The 22,936-nt window shown below is 39.5% G+C and overlaps 1 protein-coding gene across 1 annotated transcript in view; it reads right to left on the bottom strand.

Annotated features, from left to right (window-relative positions):
- The window catches only part of SETD2 (SET domain containing 2, histone lysine methyltransferase), a 156,759-nt gene that overhangs the window by 91,331 nt on the left and 42,492 nt on the right, over positions 1 to 22,936 (bottom strand). Inside the window, exons 3-6 of the mRNA XM_037736750.1 lie at positions 16,342 to 20,696; positions 10,576 to 10,707; positions 7,799 to 7,927; positions 182 to 305 (exon numbers count right to left, since the gene is read on the bottom strand). Of these exons, the coding sequence (XP_037592678.1) occupies positions 182 to 305; positions 7,799 to 7,927; positions 10,576 to 10,707; positions 16,342 to 20,696 (4,740 nt within the window). The remainder of the gene's footprint in view (positions 1 to 181; positions 306 to 7,798; positions 7,928 to 10,575; positions 10,708 to 16,341; positions 20,697 to 22,936) is intronic.

Below are 22,936 nucleotides of genomic sequence, written 5' to 3'. Positions count from 1 at the left end.
AGAGGGGAGAGGGGAGGAGAGGGGAGAGGGGAGGAGAGAGGAGAGAGGAGAGAGGAGGAGAGGGGAGAGGGGAGAGAGGAGGGAGGAAAAGAGAGATAAGGAAGGGAGGGAGGGATCAGTATCAATGACTCCTTCAAACCTAACAGATCTGTTTCAAGGCAAACACATCCATGCTGCTTACCTCATCATTCTTCAGGGCCATGAAATAGTAATGGATGTTTTTGTTTCGTGCATACTCCTTCACTCGTGCTTTAAACTCTTTATGATCAAGTACCTCTCCACAATATTCTAGGACAAAGGTGTTCCTGCAAACCAAAAGGAAAAAATTGCACTTCCTGCCTAGGAACAGTATGGAAAACATATACACTTGGGCAAAATAAAAAATTTAAATAAATATTACAACATGGATAAATTTGGTTATTACACACAATAAATTTCAAATGTATGTGGAGTATCTGGCTTCTAACCAAGGTTACTTTTCTTCTTCATAGTATTTTTCAAAGAATGTTGATTCTAAGATGCTTTTATAATTTATACCTACTACCAAAATATAAATCATTTAACCAGATACTATAACATTCAAATCTGGTTCATGATATCAAAGAAACAGTTATTAGCAGCTGGAAAACAGCTCTTGAGAAATCAAGAGACAAAAATTAGAGGATTTTTGTTCTAGAAAAAAAAAAAAAAGGTGGCCAGGTCTGGTGGCTCACGCCTGTAACCCCAACACTTTGGGAGGCCGAGGCAGGTGGATCACCTGAGGCCAGGAGATCAAGACCAGCCTGACCAATATGGTGAAACCCAATCTCTCTAAAAATTCAAAAATTAGCCAGGCATGGTGGCATGTGCCTGTAATCCCAGCTACTGAGGAGGGTAAGACAGGAGAATTGCTTGAACCCAGGAGCCAAGATTGCACCACTGCACTCCAGCCTGGGAAACAGAGCGAGACTCTGTCTCAAAAAAAAAAAAGAAAGGAAAAAAGCAGCCCTTCTGCTGTCTTTACTCTCAAAGGTCTCTAGAAATGATAAAGATCAAATCTAATCCCCTTTATCTGACGACATTCTCTGTGAGTTCTCTTTAGAATGTTATCAGTAATTACAATTAATCTTCATCTTTGGCATCTTTCAGTTACCCTATATCCTTGAATGTCCTTTCCTTGATTATTTACCTATTTCTTCTGTATTGAAGATGTTAAATTCTCAGTCTTTCCCCTTTCTCTTTATTCTCTAAAAGCTGATTCTAACCAATGACTTCAACTATTAGTTCTATTTAGATAAATGTTACACTATGCTTTGCTCCTAAGTTCTGACATGAAATAGTCTGCCTCAAAGTCTTTTCTTATCCCCTCAAAATAAACATGCCCTAACTCTAATCGAAGAGATTTTTTAAATGTAAATCTTTTGCATTTATTTACAACATACTGGAAAAATCAATATACTTATTAAAGGAGTTAACTTTGCCAACTGAAAAAAGTTAAATCCATTTACTTTAAAAAATAAAGCAATTAAAAACAAATGAGAAAAGAACAAACACATTAAAAAGTAGAACTCAAAAAAACAGGATTGGGGAAATCGATAGTAGATGTATGTATATTTATATAGTAGTCCATCAAAAACACATTTAAGTCTCAATAACAAAAATCTGATTACTCATGGGTAAACCTAGAAAGTCAAATTATTACCTCTATAACCAATACTTGAAATGTCCTTTCTAAGCCCAGGAGCTTATCATTTTGTAAATAATATGAAATGATGACAAAATTTGAGTTGGACTCTCCACTTCTAGGATTAGTGCCCTCTCTTGAGAAAAAGAAAAATCACTTTGGGAGGCTAAGGTGGGACCTTAGCCTTGGCTCAGGTGTTCAAGACCAGCCTGGGAAACAAGGAAAGACCTCAACTTTACAAACAATAAAAAAATTTTTTAAATTAGCCAGCCATGGTGTTATGTGCCTACAGTCCCAGCCACTTGAAAGGCTGGGGCAGAAGAACTGCTTGAGCCCTGAGTTTGAAGCTACAATGAGCTACGATCACATCACTGCACTCAGCCTAGGTGACAGAGCAAGACCCTGTCTCATTTAAAAAAAAAAAAAAAAGGCTGGGCACAGTGGCTTATGTCTGTAATCCCAGCAGAGGAGGGCTGAGGTGTGTAGATCACTTGAGCCTGGGAGCTCGAGACCAGCTGGGCAACATGGCAAAATCCCGTCTCTATCAAAATAAATAAATAAATAAAAATTTAAAAAACATTTTTTTAATTTAAAAAAGAGGAAAAAAATGATACATCATAGACTGCCTTGTGAATTAAATGTGATGACTACAAAACATATCTTATCCAGGATCTGGAACTGCACACATAAAAAATATTTCCATTCCCTCTCCTACCAAAAATCTAATTATCTTCCCTGAACTTGCTCCTTTAAGGCTGATTTCCTGCTTTTGAAAGGTAGCATGAAAAATAAAAATTAAGCATACTGATGTCACATAGCATTATGACCATTTGACAGATAAGACAGAGTTTAGATAACACAGATCATCTACCGAACTAATAAAGCTCAATTACAGCCTGGGATTCAAACCCACCTGAATAACTATTTACCTCATTGTATTATAAAGATGCTTTCTTGAATTATACTAAAATATTCAATTCTAATGATATTACTCTCAAATCGCCTTTTCTAGAACAAGTTCTTAAATACCAGAGCCTGACCAACCACTAAATCAATCAGAGTAGAGACCTCACATCAGGAAGTCGGAAGGATATACCAACACACATGGATCTAACAGTTTGAGAGCTTGAGGAAGCAGCTGAGAGAAGCATCTCAAAGTCCTCAGTTATTCTCAGAATGTAGGCTAGACCCTTCAGCTACCTAACCTCCAAGAAACTAACAGAGGCCTATGTAAAAGTTTATCATGCAGTCCTTAAAATTCTAAGATTTGGTTTTCTTAGAGAAGCTATGTGTCTCAATTAGAAACCAAAATAAAAACAAAGCAGAAAAACATCAAATTACCTGGCATGCAGTGACTAAATCCCATGAAGGCAAAGGCAATGAGAAGTATGATTCTTGTAATCTTATTAATCTTTTTCTAAGTCTGAAATTTGCTCCTGGATGAATAGGGTCACTTCACTGAACTCCTTAAAGACTGTTCAGGGCTACAGGGCTCTACTGTGGCAGGCAGATGGGGATATATATTGTCACTATCACTACAAAGCTATGGAAGGGTTTAGGAGTTACGGGTAATGTATGTAACTCTCTTTAGGCTTTATGAACTTACTTTTCTGTAAGTTTGAAACTTTTGACTTATAAAACGGGCCAGGTGTGGTGGCTCACATCTGTAATACCATCATTTCGGGAAGCCAAGGTGAAAGGAGGAGCTCAGGAGTTCGAGACCAACCTGGGCAACACGGTGAAACCCTGTCTCTACTAAAAGTACAAAAAAAAATTAGTTGAGTATTATAGTCTACACCTGTAGTCCCAGCTACTCAGGAGGCCGAGGTGGGAGGATCATCAGAGCCCAGAAAGTCGAGGTGGCAGTAAGCTGTGATCGCGCCACTGCATTCCAGCCTGGGCAACAGAGTGAGACCCTGTGTTGAAAAACAGCAAAAAAAAAGTGGAGAGGAAAGATGGCTTCCAAAAAAGCCTCATTTAGGCCGGGTACAGTGGCTCACCCCTGTCTTCCCAGCACTTTAGGAGGCCAAGTTGGGTGCAGATCACTTGAGATCAGGAGTTCGTGACCAGGCTGGCCAACATGGTAAAACCCCATCTCTACTGAAAGTGCAAAACTAGCCAGGCGTGGTGGCACATGACTGTAATCCCTGCTACTCAGGAGGCTGAGGCAGGAGAATTGCTTAAACCCAGGAGGCAGAGGTTACACTGGGCTGTGATCATGCCACTACACTCTGGCCGAGGCAACAGAACAAGACTCCATCTCAAAAATAAATTTAAAAAAAAGGATATACAAAATATCATACATCCATACGAGACAGTATTATTCAGCCATAAATAGGAATTAAGTACTGACATGTGCTACAGTACAGATGAAACCTCAAAAACATAATGCTAAGTGAAAGAAGCCAGACACAAAAGACCACATATTGTATAATTTCATTTATATGAAATACCGAGAATAGCTTAATCCATAGAAACAGAAAGCAAATTACTGGCTGCCAGGCCTGGGAGGAGGCGGGTATGAGAAGATTCTGCTTAACAGGTACAGGATTCCCTTTTCAAATTATGAAAATGTTTTGGACATAGACAAAGGTGATGGCTGCACAAGATTGTGAATGCACTAAATGGTACACTTTAAAATGGTCAATATTATATTATGTGAATTTTACCAAAATTAAAACCCTATCTGGTATTCAATTACATTAAGTCAACCTGGACAGCCCCACCTTCTCTACCTACAACTGGGAGATTTCCTAAAACTACAGGGGTTTTGGTAGGAATCTGCTTTTTGGTACTTTAACACTAACTAGCAACTTAGCTCAAAATTTCTCATCCTGTGGAGATCTGACAATCTGTCCTTATAAAATGGTAATACTCTACCAGTAAACCTCAAGAGTTTTGATTAGTTTATGAAATTCATAAACTATTGGTATTACCATCATCATATGAAAGTTATAGGAGTAAGAAGGTATGGGAAACATGGAAACATTAAGTCCTAGTATACTTTACCAAAGCAGAGTTCTTTGTGAATAGCTGAAAAAAACTGAAGAGCTTTAGGAAATTTTTTTTTTTTTTGAGACAGAGTTTCACTCTGTCACCAGGCCAGAGTGCAGTGGCATAATCTCGGCTCGCCGTAACCTTTGCCTACCAGGTTCAAGCGATTCTCCTGCCTCAGCTTCCCGAATAGCTGGGACTATAGGAACACACCACCACACCCAGTTAATTTTTGTATTTTTAGTAGAGACAGGATTTCACCCTGTTGGCCAAGATGGTCTCGATCTGTTGACCTCATGATCCGCCCACCTCAGCCTCAACATGCTGGGATTAAAGGTGTGAGCCACAGTGCCCAGCCACAGCTTTAGGAAATGTTAACCTGGCATATGAACTGGAGCCATACCTCCTTTCCATCCTTCCCCAATCACCTTACCCCTTAATATAAAAGCACTGAGCTAACAAAGAATGTCTATTGCAAGTAACGGAGTTTAGATCAGGTTTGAAGCTGTGGGTTTTACTACAGATTCCACAAAGTACGAGTGTCCAGACAGCTCATCCATTACTGTCTCTGCAAGAGAGACTTGTGTCCAAACTGGTTCCTTTTGTAAAACAACAACAATAATTTTTAAAAAAAAAAACCTCAAGGAGAAGGCCTGGCTGGCTAGGGCAGAATGAAAGAAGGCATCTTTGAAAATGTGCATCTGGACAAGAACTAGTAACTCTGGAAATTCAATGGGCTGCCTTGAGAGGTACTGAGTTCTGTATCATTAAAAGTGTTCAAAGGAAGTATAACCGATTCTTTGTTTAAAATATTATAAAGAATCCAATGAATTGGGTATGGAACATAATGAGACAATTCTGTGAGATATCTGTTTCCAAGAAACAATTAGAAACCAGTTAGGATGAGCATAGGCAACATAGTGACATAGTGAAACCCCATTTCTACAAAAAATGGAAAAAAAATTAGCTGGGCATAGTGGCTCACATCTACAGTCTCAGCTACTCAGGAGACTGAGGCAGGAGGATTAACTGAGCTTGAGAGGTCGAGACTGCAGTGAGCCATGTTCATGCCAGGACGCTCCAGCAAGGGTGACAGGGCAAGACCCTGTCTCAAAAAAACAGAAAATAACAAAAACTGGTTAGGAGCCAGGATGTGTTTGTACAACCCTTTAAGGAGAAGAGAAATCTACGAGGGTCCTACTGGCCCATTTTTTGTGTAACAAAACGTGTTTTCTGATTGGTACCAAAAGGATAGACTAATATAAACATCATTTCCTATTTTCAAAAGAAAAAAAAAACAATTTGCTTATCAAAAGATATATGAGGATTCTTGTCATAAAACTAAATTATTGCCAAGGGGAAAACAGTGAGGAAAAATACACCCGAAATTATTGTCTTTATTATCTGTATTTTGAATTCCCACAATAAACAGACTAACCCCTGCCCAAGTCCTGCCCCAACTCCAACTCCCATCCAAGTGTGGCCATATGCTTAGAGGGTTCTAAAAGAAGTTATGTCTAAGTTACTAGAATCCAGCAAATGTTTTATTTCCTTCCGCTTTTTTCCTTTATATATTTTTTCAATGTTTCAACCATACACACATGTAATCTGTTCATATTTAAATGCAACGTAAGAGGCACTTGACTTTCACTAAGAATATATATATATATATATATATTTTTTTTTTTTTTTTTTTTGAGATAGTCTTGCTCTGTCGCCCAGGCTGTAATACAGTGGTGTGATCTCGGCTCACTGCAACCTCCTTCCCCTCCTGGGTTCAAGTAATTCTTCTGCCTTAGTCTCTTGAGTAGCTGGGATTACAGGTGTGTGCCACCGTGTCTGGCTAATTTTTGTTTCGTTTTGTTTTTCGGAGTTTCACTCTTGTTACTCAGGCTGGAGTGCAGTCTCATGATCTTGGCTCACTGCAACCTCAGCTTACCAGGTTCAAGAGATTTTCCTGCCTCAGCCTCCCAAGTAGCTGGGATTGCAGGCACCTGCCAGTACATCTGGCTAATTTTTGTATTTTTTAGTAGCGACAGGGTTTCACCAGTTTCACCACATTGGCCAGGCTGGTCTTGAACTCCTGCCCTCAGGTGATCTGCCTGCCTCAGCCACCAAAAGTGCCGGGATTACAGGCATGAGCCACCAGCCTAATTTTTTTTTGAGATGGAGTCTTACTCTGTCTCCCAGGCTGGAATGCAGTGGCACAATCTCAGTTCACTGCAACCTCCGTCTCCAAGTTCAAGCAATTCTCCTACCTCAGCCTCCTGAGTAGCTGAGATTACAGCCACGTGGCACCACACCCAGCTAATTTTTGTATTTTTAGTACAGACAGGGTTTTGCCATGTTGGCCAGGCTGGTCTTGAAACCCTGACCAGCCTGAAAGGCTAACAAGGTTAACAAAACAAAAAGCTGAAATCAGGAGTTTGAGACCAGCCTCGCCAACATGGTGAAACCCTATCTCTATTAAAAATACAAAAAAATTGGCTGGGCACAGTGGCTCACACCTGTAATCCCAGCACTTTGTGAGCCTGAGGCGAGCAGATCATGACATCAGGAATTCGAAACCAGCCTGGCCAATATGGTGAAACTCCACCTCTACTAAAAATACAAATATTAGCCGGGTGTGGTGGTGGGTGCCTGTAATCCCAGCTATAAGGGAGGCTAAGGCAGTAGAATCACTGAACCCAGGAGGCGGGGGTTGCAGTGAGCCAAGATTGCGCCACTGTACTCCAGTCTAGGTGACAGGGCACGACTCCATCTCAGGAAGGAAAAAAAAAAAATCTAAGTTCAACAACACAAAAATGAAGTCAAGGCTGGGCACCGTGGCTCACGCCTGTAATCCCAGTACTTTGGGAGGCCAAGGTGGGTGGATAACTTGAGGTCAGGAGTTCAAAACCAGTCTGACCAACATGGTGAAACAACGTCTCTACCAAAAAATACACAAAAATTAGTCGGGCACGGTGGTGTGTGCCTGTAGTCCCAGCTGCTTCAGAGGCTGAGGCAAGAGAATCACTTGAACCGGGGAGTGGAGGTTGCAGTGAGCCAAGATCATGCCACTGCACTCCAGACTGGGTAACAGAATGAGACCTTGTTTCCAAAAAAAAAAAAAAAGTGAAAGGTGATTAAAACAGAACTTACGAAGGAAGGTCTTTGGCAGCTCTCAAGCCCCAGCCTTTCTTTTCTGTGAGTATGACTTCCACATCTGCATGCTGTTTTCTCTGAAACCGTCTATTGGAACAATAATCCCCATTTGGACACCGAGAAGAACTGAAATGAGAAAAAGAGGAAACTTATTTAAAGCATCAAAAGAACCAAAATAACTTTGAAAAAATGTGTTAGTATAACTATATATATACATACTTTTATGGTATAATTAGCATGTGTATGACTAACCCCCAAATGAGCCTTCCTTTCTTTCCATCACGAAGGGATTCCTTAGTACTAAGTAGTATGTACACTGTTACTTAAACATATCATACCCATCATACAGTCCCACCATACAGTCTTGTCGTCTGGTCTTCACAGGAAATGTCTACCACTCCCTAGGTGTCTAGAAAACATATTCAGGCTGCATGTAAGCTTTCAGTACATTGACAACTCTACAGAACTAAGTTATTTTCTGTAAGTGCATCTTCCCTTCTTTCTACTCTATTCACCCTTAATTTCGTTTTTTGAATGCAGCTAACTCTTTGAGAAAATTTAGTCATTATTAAACATATCCTTGATCAGAGTAAACACAGCATCATGGCAAGGCTCTTCTCCCATGGATCCTAAAGTAAAAATGATAAAATCAAACACTGACTGACTTCTTAATATATGATAGATATAAAGGTTTTTAATAATGATTAAGACTACACTAGAGGGGGCCAAGTGCAGTGGCTCATGCCTATAATCCCAGCACTTTGGGAGGCCGAGGCAGGCAGATCACTTGAGGTCAGGAATCAAGACCATCCTGGCCAACATAGTGAAACCCTGTGTCTACTAAAAATACAAAAATTAGCCAGACATGAGGGTGCATGCCTGTAATCCCAGCTACTCAGAAGGGTGAGGCAGGAGAACTGCTTAAACTCAGGAGGCAGAGGTTGTAGTGAGCCGAAATTGCACCACTGCGCTCCAGCCTGGGTGACAGGAGACTGTCTCAAAAATATAAATAAATAAAATTTAAAAGACCACTAGAAATTACCAGTCATTTTGAATACATTATTATTTGTTGCCAACCGAGTAGCAAATAACATTTTTAGCAATGGTCAGAGGATGAAGGATTTGCTCTAGACTGAGGCAATATAAAGGAAGGCTTTCAGGAGGGAAGAGAATTTAAGGCAGAATCTCTAATGATACATAGGATATGCATAAAGAAAGCTAAAAATACAACTGTCCCTGCCTGTGTGCAGAAATAGGAAAACAATCCCTGTTTGGACAAAGGGAAATGAAACAGCTAAAGATAACTGATAAGAAAGGTGAGCTGCTGGAGGATGAAAAGACAGGCTGATGATATGCTATGAAGGCCTCTGAATACAAGGCTAAGTTTGAACCCAATCATGAGAATGACAGAGAACTACTAAAAGCTCAAATGTGTGATTAATATGAAGAAATTATTTTCTTCATATAAGCTTCACGAGGTTGGCAGCAAAACCCAGAAAAATGACTAGGGCAACAATATGAAGTTAGAATAATGCTAACCCTATGTCTCTCCTCTTCTTAACATCTGTACTGTCACCTCTCCCTTTAGTTTGGATAAAAGAATACCAAAAATGCTTTCTCTTTTTTTATTTTTCAAGGTATATATATTTTATTTTTACAACACTACAACATGAAGCAAAACCAAAAACTGGGCTTTGAGAAAAAAACAGTTCACTAACATTAAAAATAAGATATACTCGTTCCATGTTAAGGACAAGAATATATTTTTCATTGATCAGATTGGTTAAAAAGAAAATTATTATTATTATTTTGAGACAAGGTCTCACTCTGTCATCCAGGCTGGGGTACAGTGGAGTGATAGCTCACTCCAACCTCCATATCCTGGGTTCAAGTGCTTCTCCTGCCTCAGCCTCTCGAGTAGCTGGGATTACAGGCACCCACCACCACAAAGGCTAATTTTTGTATTTTATTAGTAGAGATGGGGTTTCTGCCATGTTGGCTAGGCTGATCTTGAACTCCTGGACTCAAGTGATCTGCCCATCTCAGCCTCCCAAATAGCTGGGATTACAAGCACAAGCCACCACACCTGGCCAAAATTAAATATTTTAATGTAAAGATATTTACTATTTATAAGAATACTACAGAAGCATATGTCTGTCAACAGAATAATTATAGGTTAACTATGAATAGAATACATAATGCAGTCAAGAGAAAGATTTAGACAGGTCTGTACATATAGCTCTGATTAGGTCTGATTAACAAATCCCAGCAAGTATATAGAATAAGGTTTTATTTGTATACATAAAAAGAGGAAAACATCTACCTATGCTAGCATAGGCATTAAAAGTTTTCTGGAAAAAAGACAAAACAATGGGATTGATGTTTGAGAGAGGAAGACATTCATTTCATGTATTTCTGAAATGTTAGGGTTTTATTTCATTTCATAGTGAAAGCTAAAAAATATCATCATTTACCTCCTAGGACACGAATATTACAAAAGATAAAAAAAAAAGTACCAAATAGAAATTATTATAGGACTACTTTAGAGAGCACTTAAAACATGGAAGGTACTGTAATCTAATGCACGATATAAGGGAAATTTGTTTCCCTATTAATATCTGTTTTCTACTATACATCAAAGTATCTACTATACTTTTTTGCTTATAGTCATCCATAGGTAAGAAAGGTTAAATGTTATTCTTCATTGATAATTCAATATTTAGAGACATTTAATAGAAGTGTTGAACAAAAGCAGAGCATTCTAATTTACTTACCATTCAATCATGAGGAGACGATTAAGACAATCTTCCCCACAGGCTATTTCACCTTGAGCTCGTTCATCTTTAGAAAGAGGAGTACACTCACACTGCATTCGCTTAATATCTCGATGAGATTTATTCTTCTTTCTATTGGGTAAAATTTCATAAAAACTGATTAAACAAATTTCCTGGCAATGATATATAACATATATAATCAAATATGTGCTAAATCTCATTAGATTCTTTTTTTTTTTTTAAACGGGGTCTTGTTCTGTCACCCAGGCCCAGGTGCAGTGATGCAATCAAGGCTCACTGCAGCCTCAACCTCCTGAATTCAAATGATCCTCCTACTTCCACCTCCTGAACAGCTGGGACCACAGCGTGTGCCACCACACTTGGCTAATTTTTTTTTTTTTTTTTTTAATATTCTGTAGTGACAGGGTCCATGTTGCTCAGGCTGGTCTTAAACGCCTGAGCTCAAGCAATCCCCCTGCCTCTACTTCCCAAAGTGCTGCAATTACAGGCATGACTCACTACACCTGGTTAGATTCACATTTAATGATTCCTGTAAGTCAACCATTCAAAATAAAACATCATTAGTACGTGTGAGACTGAAAACCTTAAGAACTGCCTTACAAAAAGAAACATGAGAAGGGCAACCTTAACCTTGGCAAATGGGAAAGATGAAATGAGTTCAAGACTAATCATTCTGGAATTCAGCCCTTATTTCCTAGTCCAGGTCAGCTAAGCATTGGATTCTGAACAGTTTCAAGTGTTTAAAGTCATACTACGTTCTGGGAAAAATAGGAAAACTCATACATTTCAAATAGTGACATAGCTGGTTAAAGTTAAGAATCAGACCTCATGGATGACCAAATAATAGTTTAAATAGAAGGTTGAGGAAGAAAAGGGGTTTCTAAAAAAATAAAAGAATGTGTGAGTTCTAACTCAATCCAGTATTTTACAGTATCTATCAGTAACATCACATTTGCATAAATTTTGTTTAAAAAGCAGATTGGACGTCACGGCGAAAGGGTGGGCACTGCGATTCTAGAGTGCGCGGAGGATTGGCAAGTGGGGTCGTTGTCTCTGCGCCTAACCACGACCAAGCCGCGAAAGAGGATGGAGACAAAAGGTCCACGGCTGCATGCTCGTTGTCCAGCCAGGGGCATGGAACTCCGGCCATTACCCCTTCTTTTGTAATCGCAGGGAGCCTTTCCCAGTTTTTTGTTGGGAAAAGAGGCAGGGAAAGGGTGCGAATGAATGCAAAGGCTAAAACAGAGGTAGAGAGAGGTTGTCACTGAAGCCGTGCTTGGCAGCAGATGCTTTTAGAGCCACCCTGTTATTCCTTAATGAAGAGTAGGGCTGGGGGTAAGGGTAGACAAGAGGACTAGACAAAAACTAAAAGGACTTGACAAAAACTGCCTAGGAAGGTGCGACAGCAGCACGTGGCCATCTATGGAGACAGCTTCTCCCACGTTCTGGCCCAAACTCAGCGAGTATCTATCCAGCGCTTACCCTCACTAGAGAGAGAAACCAGGAAGGCAGTGACAAACTGCAACTTTAAGCTCCTTTGTATATTGCCCCCAAACTCCCAACACTTACTCTATTCTCTATACTTCCCACAAATGTTAGGCTTGTCAGGTACAAAATGCAACTAGAGGGAGTGCAGGCACAGGGGCAGCCAGGGAGTGAGGTTCTGGGTGTTGCCGCTGTGCTAGGTTGCATTCAAAATGATTTCTGTTCAACTGAGCATGTGCGGAATGAGCCAACGCCATGAGACAGGTATATGCCTCAGTTGAAGACCAATAGAGTCTTTGTTCCTCCGCACAGCAAAAGTGCCCAATTAGTTCACAAGTCAGTTTCCAGAAATCGTCTGGCAAATTTCTCAGTGAGGGACCTATACTCAGAGGCAGAAAAGGACGATTATAAAGGAAAACAGAAAAGAAAGTGGAGGTGAAAAAAAAAGACGATTGTAAAGCCCATGCCTGTAACTCCAGAGGACTTTCTGGAAGCTACTGGAATCATTTGCCCACATGGAAGTGCCTGGGAGTTTAGGTTTCCCCCATCCAGTGATTAGCTGTTACCCAATGTCCCATAGCGCAAGAATATAAAAGCCTTGACTGGGGAAGAGGGGACAACCCTGAGGGATTACTTACACTCCAGAGGTCCTCTGTGAGATCAGGATGAAGCTACCCTTCCCAGGACTTTGCCTGAAATCCGACCGCTGTTTGGTTCCCTTTCCTACTTCTCTCAATAACGACGAAGTTTCTCCTAAAAGCACTTCCTTACGAAATCACTTTCTCATGAATGCCCTCTCAGAACCAGCTTTTGGGGAATCCATCCTAAGACAATGGTGTTTCTCCAAGTGATAACTGCATCAGAATCTCCTGGAAGCTTATGCAAAATGTTGATTCCTGGGCCCCACCCAAGACATACTGAACCTGAATCTCCTGGAACATGTTGTAGGGATGTGTACTTTTATGAGTTCCACAAGTAAGTCTAGTACACCTAAAAATTAAGAACAACTGTCCTAACACTGGCTGCTGAATAAGCTCTCTGGAAACAAGGATCTAAGGCTGATCTCATCACGAGGTTGGAGAAGACATAAGAAATGCAAAAGAGCACTCCAGGGAGAAGAGGACCTGACTACAAATGTGTCTCCTTCCCCATTTCTTCTGGTGCCAGTCCTGTAAACCGGTCTAAAGATTCATTTTGTATGGTATATATACATACATATGTATACACACATACAGTAGAATATTATTCAGCCATAAAAAATGAAGTCAATTCTTTTGCAGCAACATGTATGGAACTGGAAGTCATTGTCTTATGCGAAAAACTCAGAAACAGTCAAATACTGCATGTTCTCACTTAGAGCTAAACAATATGTGCACATGGACATGGCATATGGAATAACAGACATTGGAGACTCAGAAGGATGAAAGGGGGTCAGAGATGAGAAATTACTTAATGAGTACAATGTACATTGTTCAGGTGATGGTTATGCTAAAAGCCCAGACTTCGCCGCTATGCAATGTATCTGTGTAACAAATCGCACTAGTACCATACAAATAAAAATGATTCATTTTGCCAAAAAAAAAAAAAAAAAGACTGGATTTTTAAAATAAAATGTGATTACAGAATACTCAGGTATAAGTTTCAGAGGGCTAAACTTTCTCCATGCAGACAGATTTATTTTGGAGGAGAACAAAAACTGCTAAAATTTGATTGGGTTCATAATAACTCATGCCAGAGTTTACAAAGCAAAAGTGAAAATGTGATTGTTTATTGGCCTTTTTGCTGAACTAGTTTTTTTACTGTCTAAAAACAAACAAACAAAAAACCCTAAAGATGGTCGAAAAAGATCTGTTAAAAGTTAAGATTAGGGAACCAAAAAAATAAGAAAATAAAACAGAAAAAAAAATTAGGGAACTATAAACTATAACTTACTCTTGACTATTAAACAGGAAACAGCATATCTGCTCTAAGTGGCTATCTAATCTCCTACCTCTAATCTGCTTTAATCTTCAATGTATGTTCTATTCTAGTGCCAATTTTATAAAGTACCTAAAGAGTGTTATGATAGTTTTAACTAAGTTTAGGTGAAAAGAATGATTCCTCTTGATTAAAGACACAATTCATTAATGAGTATATGAATATGCTTGGCCTGAAGATGACTAAAGATAAATAAAATATCTATTTAGAAGTACTTAGCTGCAATTTTGAAGAATCAGCAGCAGCTTTATTTTGTATTGCTCTCTAAGGCTGGAATAGGACTAATGGACATAGATTTTGGCAGGTAAGCCCTTTTCCATTAAACCTAAGAAAAATCTTTTCATTATACTCAAACTATTCTTTATAAGTTTGTCCTCTTAGTGGCTCCTAAATGCCTAGCATATAACAGGCACTTCAAAAATGTTGAATATATAGGCCGGGCATGGTGGTTGACACCTGTAATCCCAGGACTTTGGGAGGCCAAGGTGGTTGGACCACCTGACGTCAGGCACTTGAGACCAGCCTGACCAACATGGCAAAACCCATCTCTACTAAAAATACATAAATTAGCTGGGCGTGGTGGTGCCCAGCAGAGGTTGCAGTGAGCAGAGATCATACCACTGCACTCTACCCTGGGTGACAAAGTGAGATTCTGTCTCAAAAAAAAAAAAAAAAAGTTGAATGTATATAAATCCTTCCCACTGCAAAGTGGTGGAAGTCCTCTTATGCCTCCACCAACAAAAATTATGTGCATACACTTTTATATATACCTGATTCTCATTGCTAAAGAAAAGCCAGAGAATTGAACTGATTCGTTTTATTTACATTCATTTAAAAAGACCCTGTAAATTCCATTAGTCTACTCACACAATTCCCAAAGGGTACCACTTAAAATATCGAATATTTTCAATGTAAACCTAATTTACAACTAGATGTAAACAAATATAACTGTAAAAGGCTCTCTGTAATATGAAAAGGTTATTTTTTAATAGGAAAAAATTTCTGGTGGAATCTACCTTTAACATGAAGTCTTTTACCTTACACACAGTGAAAATTTGATTTAATAACATTTTGATGCTTAAAGGTACAATGGCTACACTGATTTTCAACTAGCAGGAAAACTTCCAAAAGGGGAGAGTAAATAGGTAGGATAGTTTTTGTTTTGGTTTTTTTAAACACAATCAACATATATTTACATCAGGAAAATGAGACAATTATTAAGGAGGGGTTAGAGTTAAAACAGACTGAAGTCCTGCTCTAATGTCTTCATCACTCCTATTCTCATTATATTCTGTTTCATTTCAGGGATTTTTTGATAAACCACTTTATCATTTCTAAAATATTACACTATTACCAGATTTAATCTATTAATAGGCAAAAAAAAAAATGCAGAAAAATATCATGCTCTAGTCTAATTTTAACTTTATAAGTACCCAATATGGTTTGACTGTTTCCCCACCCAAATTTCAACTTGAATTTTATCTCCCAGAATTCCTATGTGTTGTGAGAGGGACCCAGGAGGGGGTAACTGAATCATGGAGGCCATCTTTCCTGCACTATTCTCGTGATGATGAATATGTCTCCCAAGATCTGATGGGTTTATCAGGGGTTTTCACTTTTGCTTCTTCCTCATTTTCTCTTGCCACCACAATGTAAGAAATGTCTTTTGCCTCCTGTCACGATTCTGAGGCCTCCCCAGCCATGTGGAACTGTAAGTCCAATTAAACCGCTTTTTCTTCCCAGTCTCGGATATATCTTTATCAGCAGCGTTAAAACGAATTAATACAGTACCCAAAGATACTTCATTCTGCACATTTTAGAAAGTGAGAAAACAAAATCCAATGTAATCACATTTTTCTTCTCTAAGAACAGACTATTTTGCTGGGGTTTTATTCTTTTTTTTTTTTTTTTTTTTTTTTTTGACACACTGTCTCATGTAAAAGGAATTACAGAAAAACTCGGCTAGCCTAAATTATACCTTGAAAACCAAATAAATAATAAAAGAAAAAAATTAGACATCTCCTTTCCTGATGGAGAAAATTGGGAAAGGAATCTATACTATCAAATCTAAATAGGTAAAAACACTTTTTTAGGCTTTTAAATTTATCTCACAACTCTTTCATGTGGTTAATCTCATACGGTCTGAATTGTTTAAAAGCTAACTTTTTCTTTTTTAACAACAAAAAAAGGAGTTAAAATTTGTCAAACAATCTAATCCAAACAGGAATTTAAAAAAAAGAAAAAACAATAATAAAATTTGTCAGACAAGTAAATTAAACTTACCTTTCTGTTAAATAAACATTTTCTTCAATAAGATCAAAGTAACAAGGCATTTTCCCCTGCTTGGCGCATTCCTTCCATCGCTGTGGGTCCCTGAAGTCATCCATGACACAGGAGGGCCCAACTAGTGCTGAGCCTGGGGGCAATGATGTCTCTTCCTGCTCTACCTCCACTCTAACTTTCTTTCTGTCCTGAAGTTCACCATCACTTTCAGAATCACTCTCTATTTCCTGCCTCCTTTTCTTAAGAGGCCCTCTATCTTTGATATCATTTTTTTCTAAGTTTTTTGAAAAATCTTTCTTTTCATTCACAGCTACAGTGTCCTTAATGGAATTGCTGCTTATTTCAGGTGCTTGCACTGACCCCTTGTCTTTCTGAAGGGATACCAGAAATTTGTTGGACTGGTCTGAAAAGTGGGATCCATCCTGTTGATCCCAATTCTCCTCTTCTTCCCGATCATCTGTCAGGGAATCTGGTACTTGTCCTTGAGTTCGATCATATACAACCCCAGTTCCAGGTCTACCTGATCTTGGATCCCAGTAACCATTGCCTTGCCAGTAATCACGTGTCCCACCATACTGTTCTGCACTTTGCTGATACTTGTGTGCACCACAAGCTCCATAGCTACTGTCAGGTTGCTGATACGTGGTAGTAGGCTTTTCTTGAGAGAAGTCCCACCCTAAGTTTCTGAGCTCTTCTGATGAGTGCAAGCCATCCACATGCGATATCTCACAAGACGAAGAAAAACTCAATTCTGTTTTTCCCAGTCTACTATCCGGCCTGTTTGGGAAAGTGGTCTGTTGCCAAGACTTACTTGGGACATCTTCAAAATCAGAAGAATAAATTGGCAGTTCTTGCTGCCTACAAGATATTTTGGCTTTCACAGTTTCCTCTGAATTTAGGTGACCCAGATGGTCAGATTTCACATCTGTATGACTTGTACTATCAACCCCATCACTCTGAGGATGAGAAAGTTCAGGCAGGTGGTTATCTACTTGTTTTCTACTGGACTGTGTAAAAGAAATTTCTGGATTCTTTTCTGTTCCTTTATGAAGGAAAAACTTATCAGTTTGAAGACAAGCTTTACTTGCTATAGTTTCAAATTTTTCCTCATAGGAATGTCTCCTTGACTCCAACCTCTCATCTTCCCAATGGTCAGAATAGTGTCTATAACTGTGACTGCTCCGAGAAGAACAAGGACTCGTTTCTTCCATGGGCAAAGTAGAATTCTTTGGCACAACCACAACAGACTGGAGACGGTTTCTTGGAATACTGCTGTCATCAGAATCTGTATCTTCTGAATCACTTTCATCACTTGAACTTTCAGAAGAGCCAGAATAATCTTCATGGACAGTAGACACAATTTCTGGGGCATGACCACTACTGTCACATTTTAATGCATAAGTTACACCATCACTGTCTTCCATGGTTAAATTCAAATCACAAGAAAATACAACTTCTGAGTCATCAGAAGTATGCATACATCCTCTTTCTCCTTCATCTAAAGAGATTTCTGGTCTTCCTCTTCTAACAGGCAATACGGAATTCCCTTCTTCTTGAGCCTCTTGCAAACATTTTCCAGATAGCCCATTGTTATGTCTTTTCTCCCTGGAGGCAAATCCCTTTCCTGAATCAGGAAGGTCACTACCTACTTCTACTATTGTTTCTTTCCCTGCACGCTTTAAAAACTCTGAACTTTTTTTACTCTTTAGTACTGCATCCAGACCTGGAGACATGTTCTCTCCGCATTTCAAGAGAGTTAGACTGTCCACCTTTATTCCTGGTGGAAGACTCTGACGAGATGAAGCAATACCTGAACTCCCAATAGGCTGATATAAATCATCAAAATGATTAACAGAAGCTGAACTAGTGCTACCAACGCTCTGCTTATATTCTTCACATGCAAATTTTGAGTGGTCTGTCAAATTTCTATTATCACTTATAACTGTTTTTGATTCCAAATGCACATTCATAAAGCTATTTGAAGAAATCTTCGTAACTGAAGGCTCAATATTTTCAGCTTCGGAGTTACACAAAGAAGGGTTGCTGACGTTTGAAGTACAGTATATGTCTGAATCTTTGGTTTTGCAGCAAGAAACCCTCGTATCAACTGGTTCTTTAACTACTGTTTTGGAATAATCTATAGTCATAACTGGCAAAGACATGAGTTTATCTTGGTGTGGCAACACCAGAGGTTCTGTTTCTCTAAATGGGCTTTCTGACTTATTATGTAGCATGCATGTATCATCCGAGTCATTTTCTTTGCATCTACTAATATTCTGAAATCCATTTGATGAAAGCACACATGCTTTGACCAAAGGTGATACCTCCGATCCAGTCACACTATCATCAGAAGTCATTAAAACAGCATCAGCTTTAGAAGTGCAAAATGTTGCCAAATCAGATTCTGCCCCAGGAGATCCATTTATATTTAATTCTATGGGACAAAAGCTTCTTAATTGATCATTCTTCACTTTAGATAAAGAGTCCAATTCCTTAATACTATCATGGCTATCATGTGCTATAAATTCAGACTTAAAAATAGGCAATTCATCTAGCTTTTTAAAAGTAGGTGAATCATTTAATCGATTTGATGGAGATGGAGACCCAGGCTTTTCTCTTTCAGGATTTTTATTAATCATTCTTAATTCATTACCTTTTGAACAAGGTGTTTGTAAACTAAAAGAATGAGACTGTTTGATTTCTTCATTTAATTCTGTACAACAGAAAGAATTTTTAAATTTATCAGACTTGGGTATTGGTTTTGAAAGGGTAGATTTATAACGGGAAGCACTACTGTCGTGCTTAGAATATGATAACCCTCGTCGGAATCCCAGTTCATTAGGGGGAGAACAACATCTTTTCATTGCTTCATTTTCTGAAGTCCTTTTAGATTCTCTTTCTAGTTTTGAAGAATACTTGCCTCTTCTTTCCATATCTAAGTAAGAAGTCTCAGTTTTACAGTCCCGATCAGATTTAGAATAGGATGATGTCCTTAGGTCTCTGTAAGAAGAGGAATGAGATGAGGTACGCCTTGAGTATGTCTTCTTATAGTCTTCTTCTGAGTCAGAACTCTCTCGTGCTCTGTTATCTGTGTATGGTCGAGAATAGCGTGTCCTCTCTCGATAAGGGGAGCTCCTATGGTAGCGACGATCAGAGTCATAATAATGAGATCGTTCCGACCGGGAATAGGATAAATTAGTTCTAGAGCCTCTGTCAGACCTAGAACGAGATCTGCTCCGCCGTCGCTCTCTTTCTGATCTACATCGGGAAGATACATACCGAGTATCTCTTTCAAGTTTTGAATAGCTAAAGTATTTATCATCTCTCTCTGTTTTAGATCGTGAAGACTTCCCCAGATCCTCACTTTTTAAAGGTGCTGAGCTCTTTTTAAAATCTCTTTCCTTTTCAATGCTTGCTGAAAATTTTAAATCATGTGATCTTTGACTTGAAGAAGTCCGTACAGAATCTTCATCAGATTCTGAACCAAGAAAGGTGCCTTCAGATTGTGAGTATTTCTTCTTAGAACCTGTTTTTTTACAGCTCAGACTAATCTTAGAACTATCTGGAATTTCTTCATCCTTCCCAATATGGGAATCTTCTTTTTTTGAGGAAATATCTGCTTGCTCATTCAAATTTTGAGTTACGTGTTCTTCTGAACTATTAGATACAGTGTCCTGCTTAGTATCTGCTTCTAAAGATTCTGGTACAATTATAATTGGTGGTTCTTTCAGAGCTCTAACTGCTACATCTACTGGTAAGGGTACTGGTGCTGCCATTAGAACTGTTATTGGTGTATGTGGCAAGGCCACTGGCTCTGTTACTGGTGCTGGTGATGAGGGTGTTGTGGCTTGCGGGGGTGGAGGCGGTGGAGGTGGGGATGAGGGTGGTGAGTCTACAGTTGTTGATTCTGCTATCACTGCTGGTAATGGCACTGCATGAGTAGGCGGAGATGCTACTGCTGTGGTAGTAGCCAGCAGTGGCCTGGATGTTACATGAAGCAGGTGTTTCTTAAAATGAATTTTGCCCAATTCCACCCTTGACTTTGGTGGAGAAGATTCTTCTGCAGTAGATAAGGTATCACCAATTTCCATTTTCATTTTAGGGGTTGAGTCTACCTGAAGAGGTACAGCTGGAGGGTTTGGAGTATCACTTTGCTTTTCATTGCCAAGTGCGGTGAGAAACCTATTCGGCAAAGTTTTCTTTGTAAGGCTGAAGCTGAATGACACCTTCTGTCGTCCTTGTTCTTCCAAATTAACTTTTGTCTTGGTGCCTTTGGGCAAAAATCGACTCGAAGCAACACCTTTAAAGATTGGTCCCTTGATGAAACCTGTTTTCTGCACATTTTCAATCTTTGCCTACAAATAAAAAAAAAAACAATTACTACTACAATAAATACCATCAAATGGATTGCACAGTTTAAAATGTTTATTGGAGAAATGAAAAGCCCTTTTTAATAACAAACAGTATGAATTTCACTAAGCTATATATATCTTTATTATGAAAATTTTCAAACACAGTCAAAAGTATAGAAAATGGTCTAATAGCTGGGCACAGTGGCTCATGCTTCTAATCCCAACACTTGGGGAGGCCAAGGCAGGTGGATCACCTGAGGTCGGGAGTTCAAGACTAGCCTCACCAGCATGGAGAAACTCTACCTCTATTAAAAATACTAAATTAACCGGGAGTGGTGGTACATGCCTGTAATACCAGCTACTCAGGAGGCTGAGGCAGGAGAATCACTTGAACGTGGGAGGCAGAGGTTGCAGTGAGCTGAGGTCACGCCATTGTACTCTAGCCTGGGCAACAAGAACGAAACTACATCTCCCCGCCAAAAAAAAAAAAAAGAAAGAAAGAAAATGGTATAATAAATCCCTGAATATCTACTCCCAGCTTCAACAATTACCTATTTTTCCCATTCGTACTTTCTCTTACATGAAGAATTTTTTTCAGTTTTAGAACTTTTTTCCAGGTAGTATTTAAAAGTTTTTTAAAACCTGACATGTATTTAAAAGACATGTGTATAAAGGGCAACATCTAACATCTCAATGCTCAGTATCGTTTGTTCTTGTGTTCTATCAGAGATGAAAAATCAGAGGTCATCAAGACCACTGGTCTCCTGGCATCACATTGAGTGCACAGTAAAAATATTCATCCGGGGGCTGGGCACGGTGGCTCACGCCTGTAGTCCCAGAACTTTGGGAGGCCGAGGTGGGTGCATCATGAGGTGAGTGATGCAAGAGTTGAAGGCCAGCCTGGCCAACACGGTGAAACCCCGTCTCCACTAAAAAGTACAAAAATTAGCCGGGTGCAGTGGTGTGCGACTGTAGTCCCAGCTAATCAGGAGACTGAGGCAGGGGAATCGCTTGAATCAGAGAGGTGGAGGTTGCAGTGAGCCAAGATCAGGCCACTGCACTCCAGCCTGGGCAACAGAGCAAGACACTGTCTCAAAAAAAAAAAAAAATTCATCTGGGTCAGACATGGTGGCTCACACCTGTAATCCCTGCACTTTGGGAGGCCAAGGTGGGAGGATCACTTGAGGTCAGGAGTTCGAGACCAGCCTGGCCAACATGGTGAAAGCCCACCTCTACTAAAAACACAAAAATTAGCAGGGTGTGGCGATATGTGCCTGTAACCCCAGCTACCTGGGAGGCTGAGGTGGGAGAATCGCTGGAACCCAGCAGGCAGAGGTTGCAGTGAACCAAGGTGGTGCCATAGCACTGAGGCCTGAGCAACACAGCAAGACTCTGTCTCAAAAAAAAAAAATTTTTTTTTAATTAAAAAGAAAAACTCACCTGTGATCCATACTCTAGGAAACATCAGTTGGAGCTACTGAGCTCTAAGATGAGGCATGCGTTTGTTTTTTTGGGGGTGTTTTAGGGTTTTGGGGATTTTTTGTTTGTTTTGAAACATGCATTACAGGCAATTCTAATCAATGTCCCGGGTTTGGGAAACCGCTGATACAGAGGAACTTCCCACCTTACTTGTTTCACAGATGAGGCAATCAAATGAGGACCAGGTCTTCTGCCTTCCTGGAGAGTACTCTGCCTTGGCACACATCACTATCTCTGCCTGGGCCCCCCACCCTCAGGTAATAATACTGCTGTATGAGCAATAATTACAAGGTATAAACCTAAGAAGACGACTTCTTCCATGTTTGCCAAATCACCAAAGGAAATGGTTAGGTTTGGAAGTTAAAGACATAACATACGTTGTAGAAAGAGCATCAGAAAAATCTACAGCAACAAACTCAATCGTAAATTAAAGATAGTGGTATACTTCCCATATGCAAAATTCTTTAATTGATGTTCTTTAATATGCTTTGGCTATTTAAGAGAATAACTTCTCTTTCAAAATGGTAAAATCTGAAATCAGTTTTCAAAATTACATAGTAGCAAGTTAGAAAGTAAATACTTTCACATGTATTATCGTAGAGCAGTGAATTCCAAATACTTTATTTTATTTTTTATTTTATTTTTTTTTGAGACGGAGTTTCACTCATGTTACCCAGGCTGGAGTGCAATGGCGCGATCTCGGCTCACCGCAACCTCCGCCTCCTGGGTTCAGGCAATTCTCCTGCCTCAGCCTCCTGAGTAGC

Source organism: Cebus imitator, unplaced genomic scaffold (assembly GCF_001604975.1).
Source record: "Cebus imitator isolate Cc_AM_T3 unplaced genomic scaffold, Cebus_imitator-1.0 Scaffold0, whole genome shotgun sequence".
NCBI classification, from domain to species: Eukaryota; Metazoa; Chordata; class Mammalia; order Primates; family Cebidae; genus Cebus; species Cebus imitator.
This window is presented reverse-complemented; position numbering and strand designations above follow the sequence as displayed.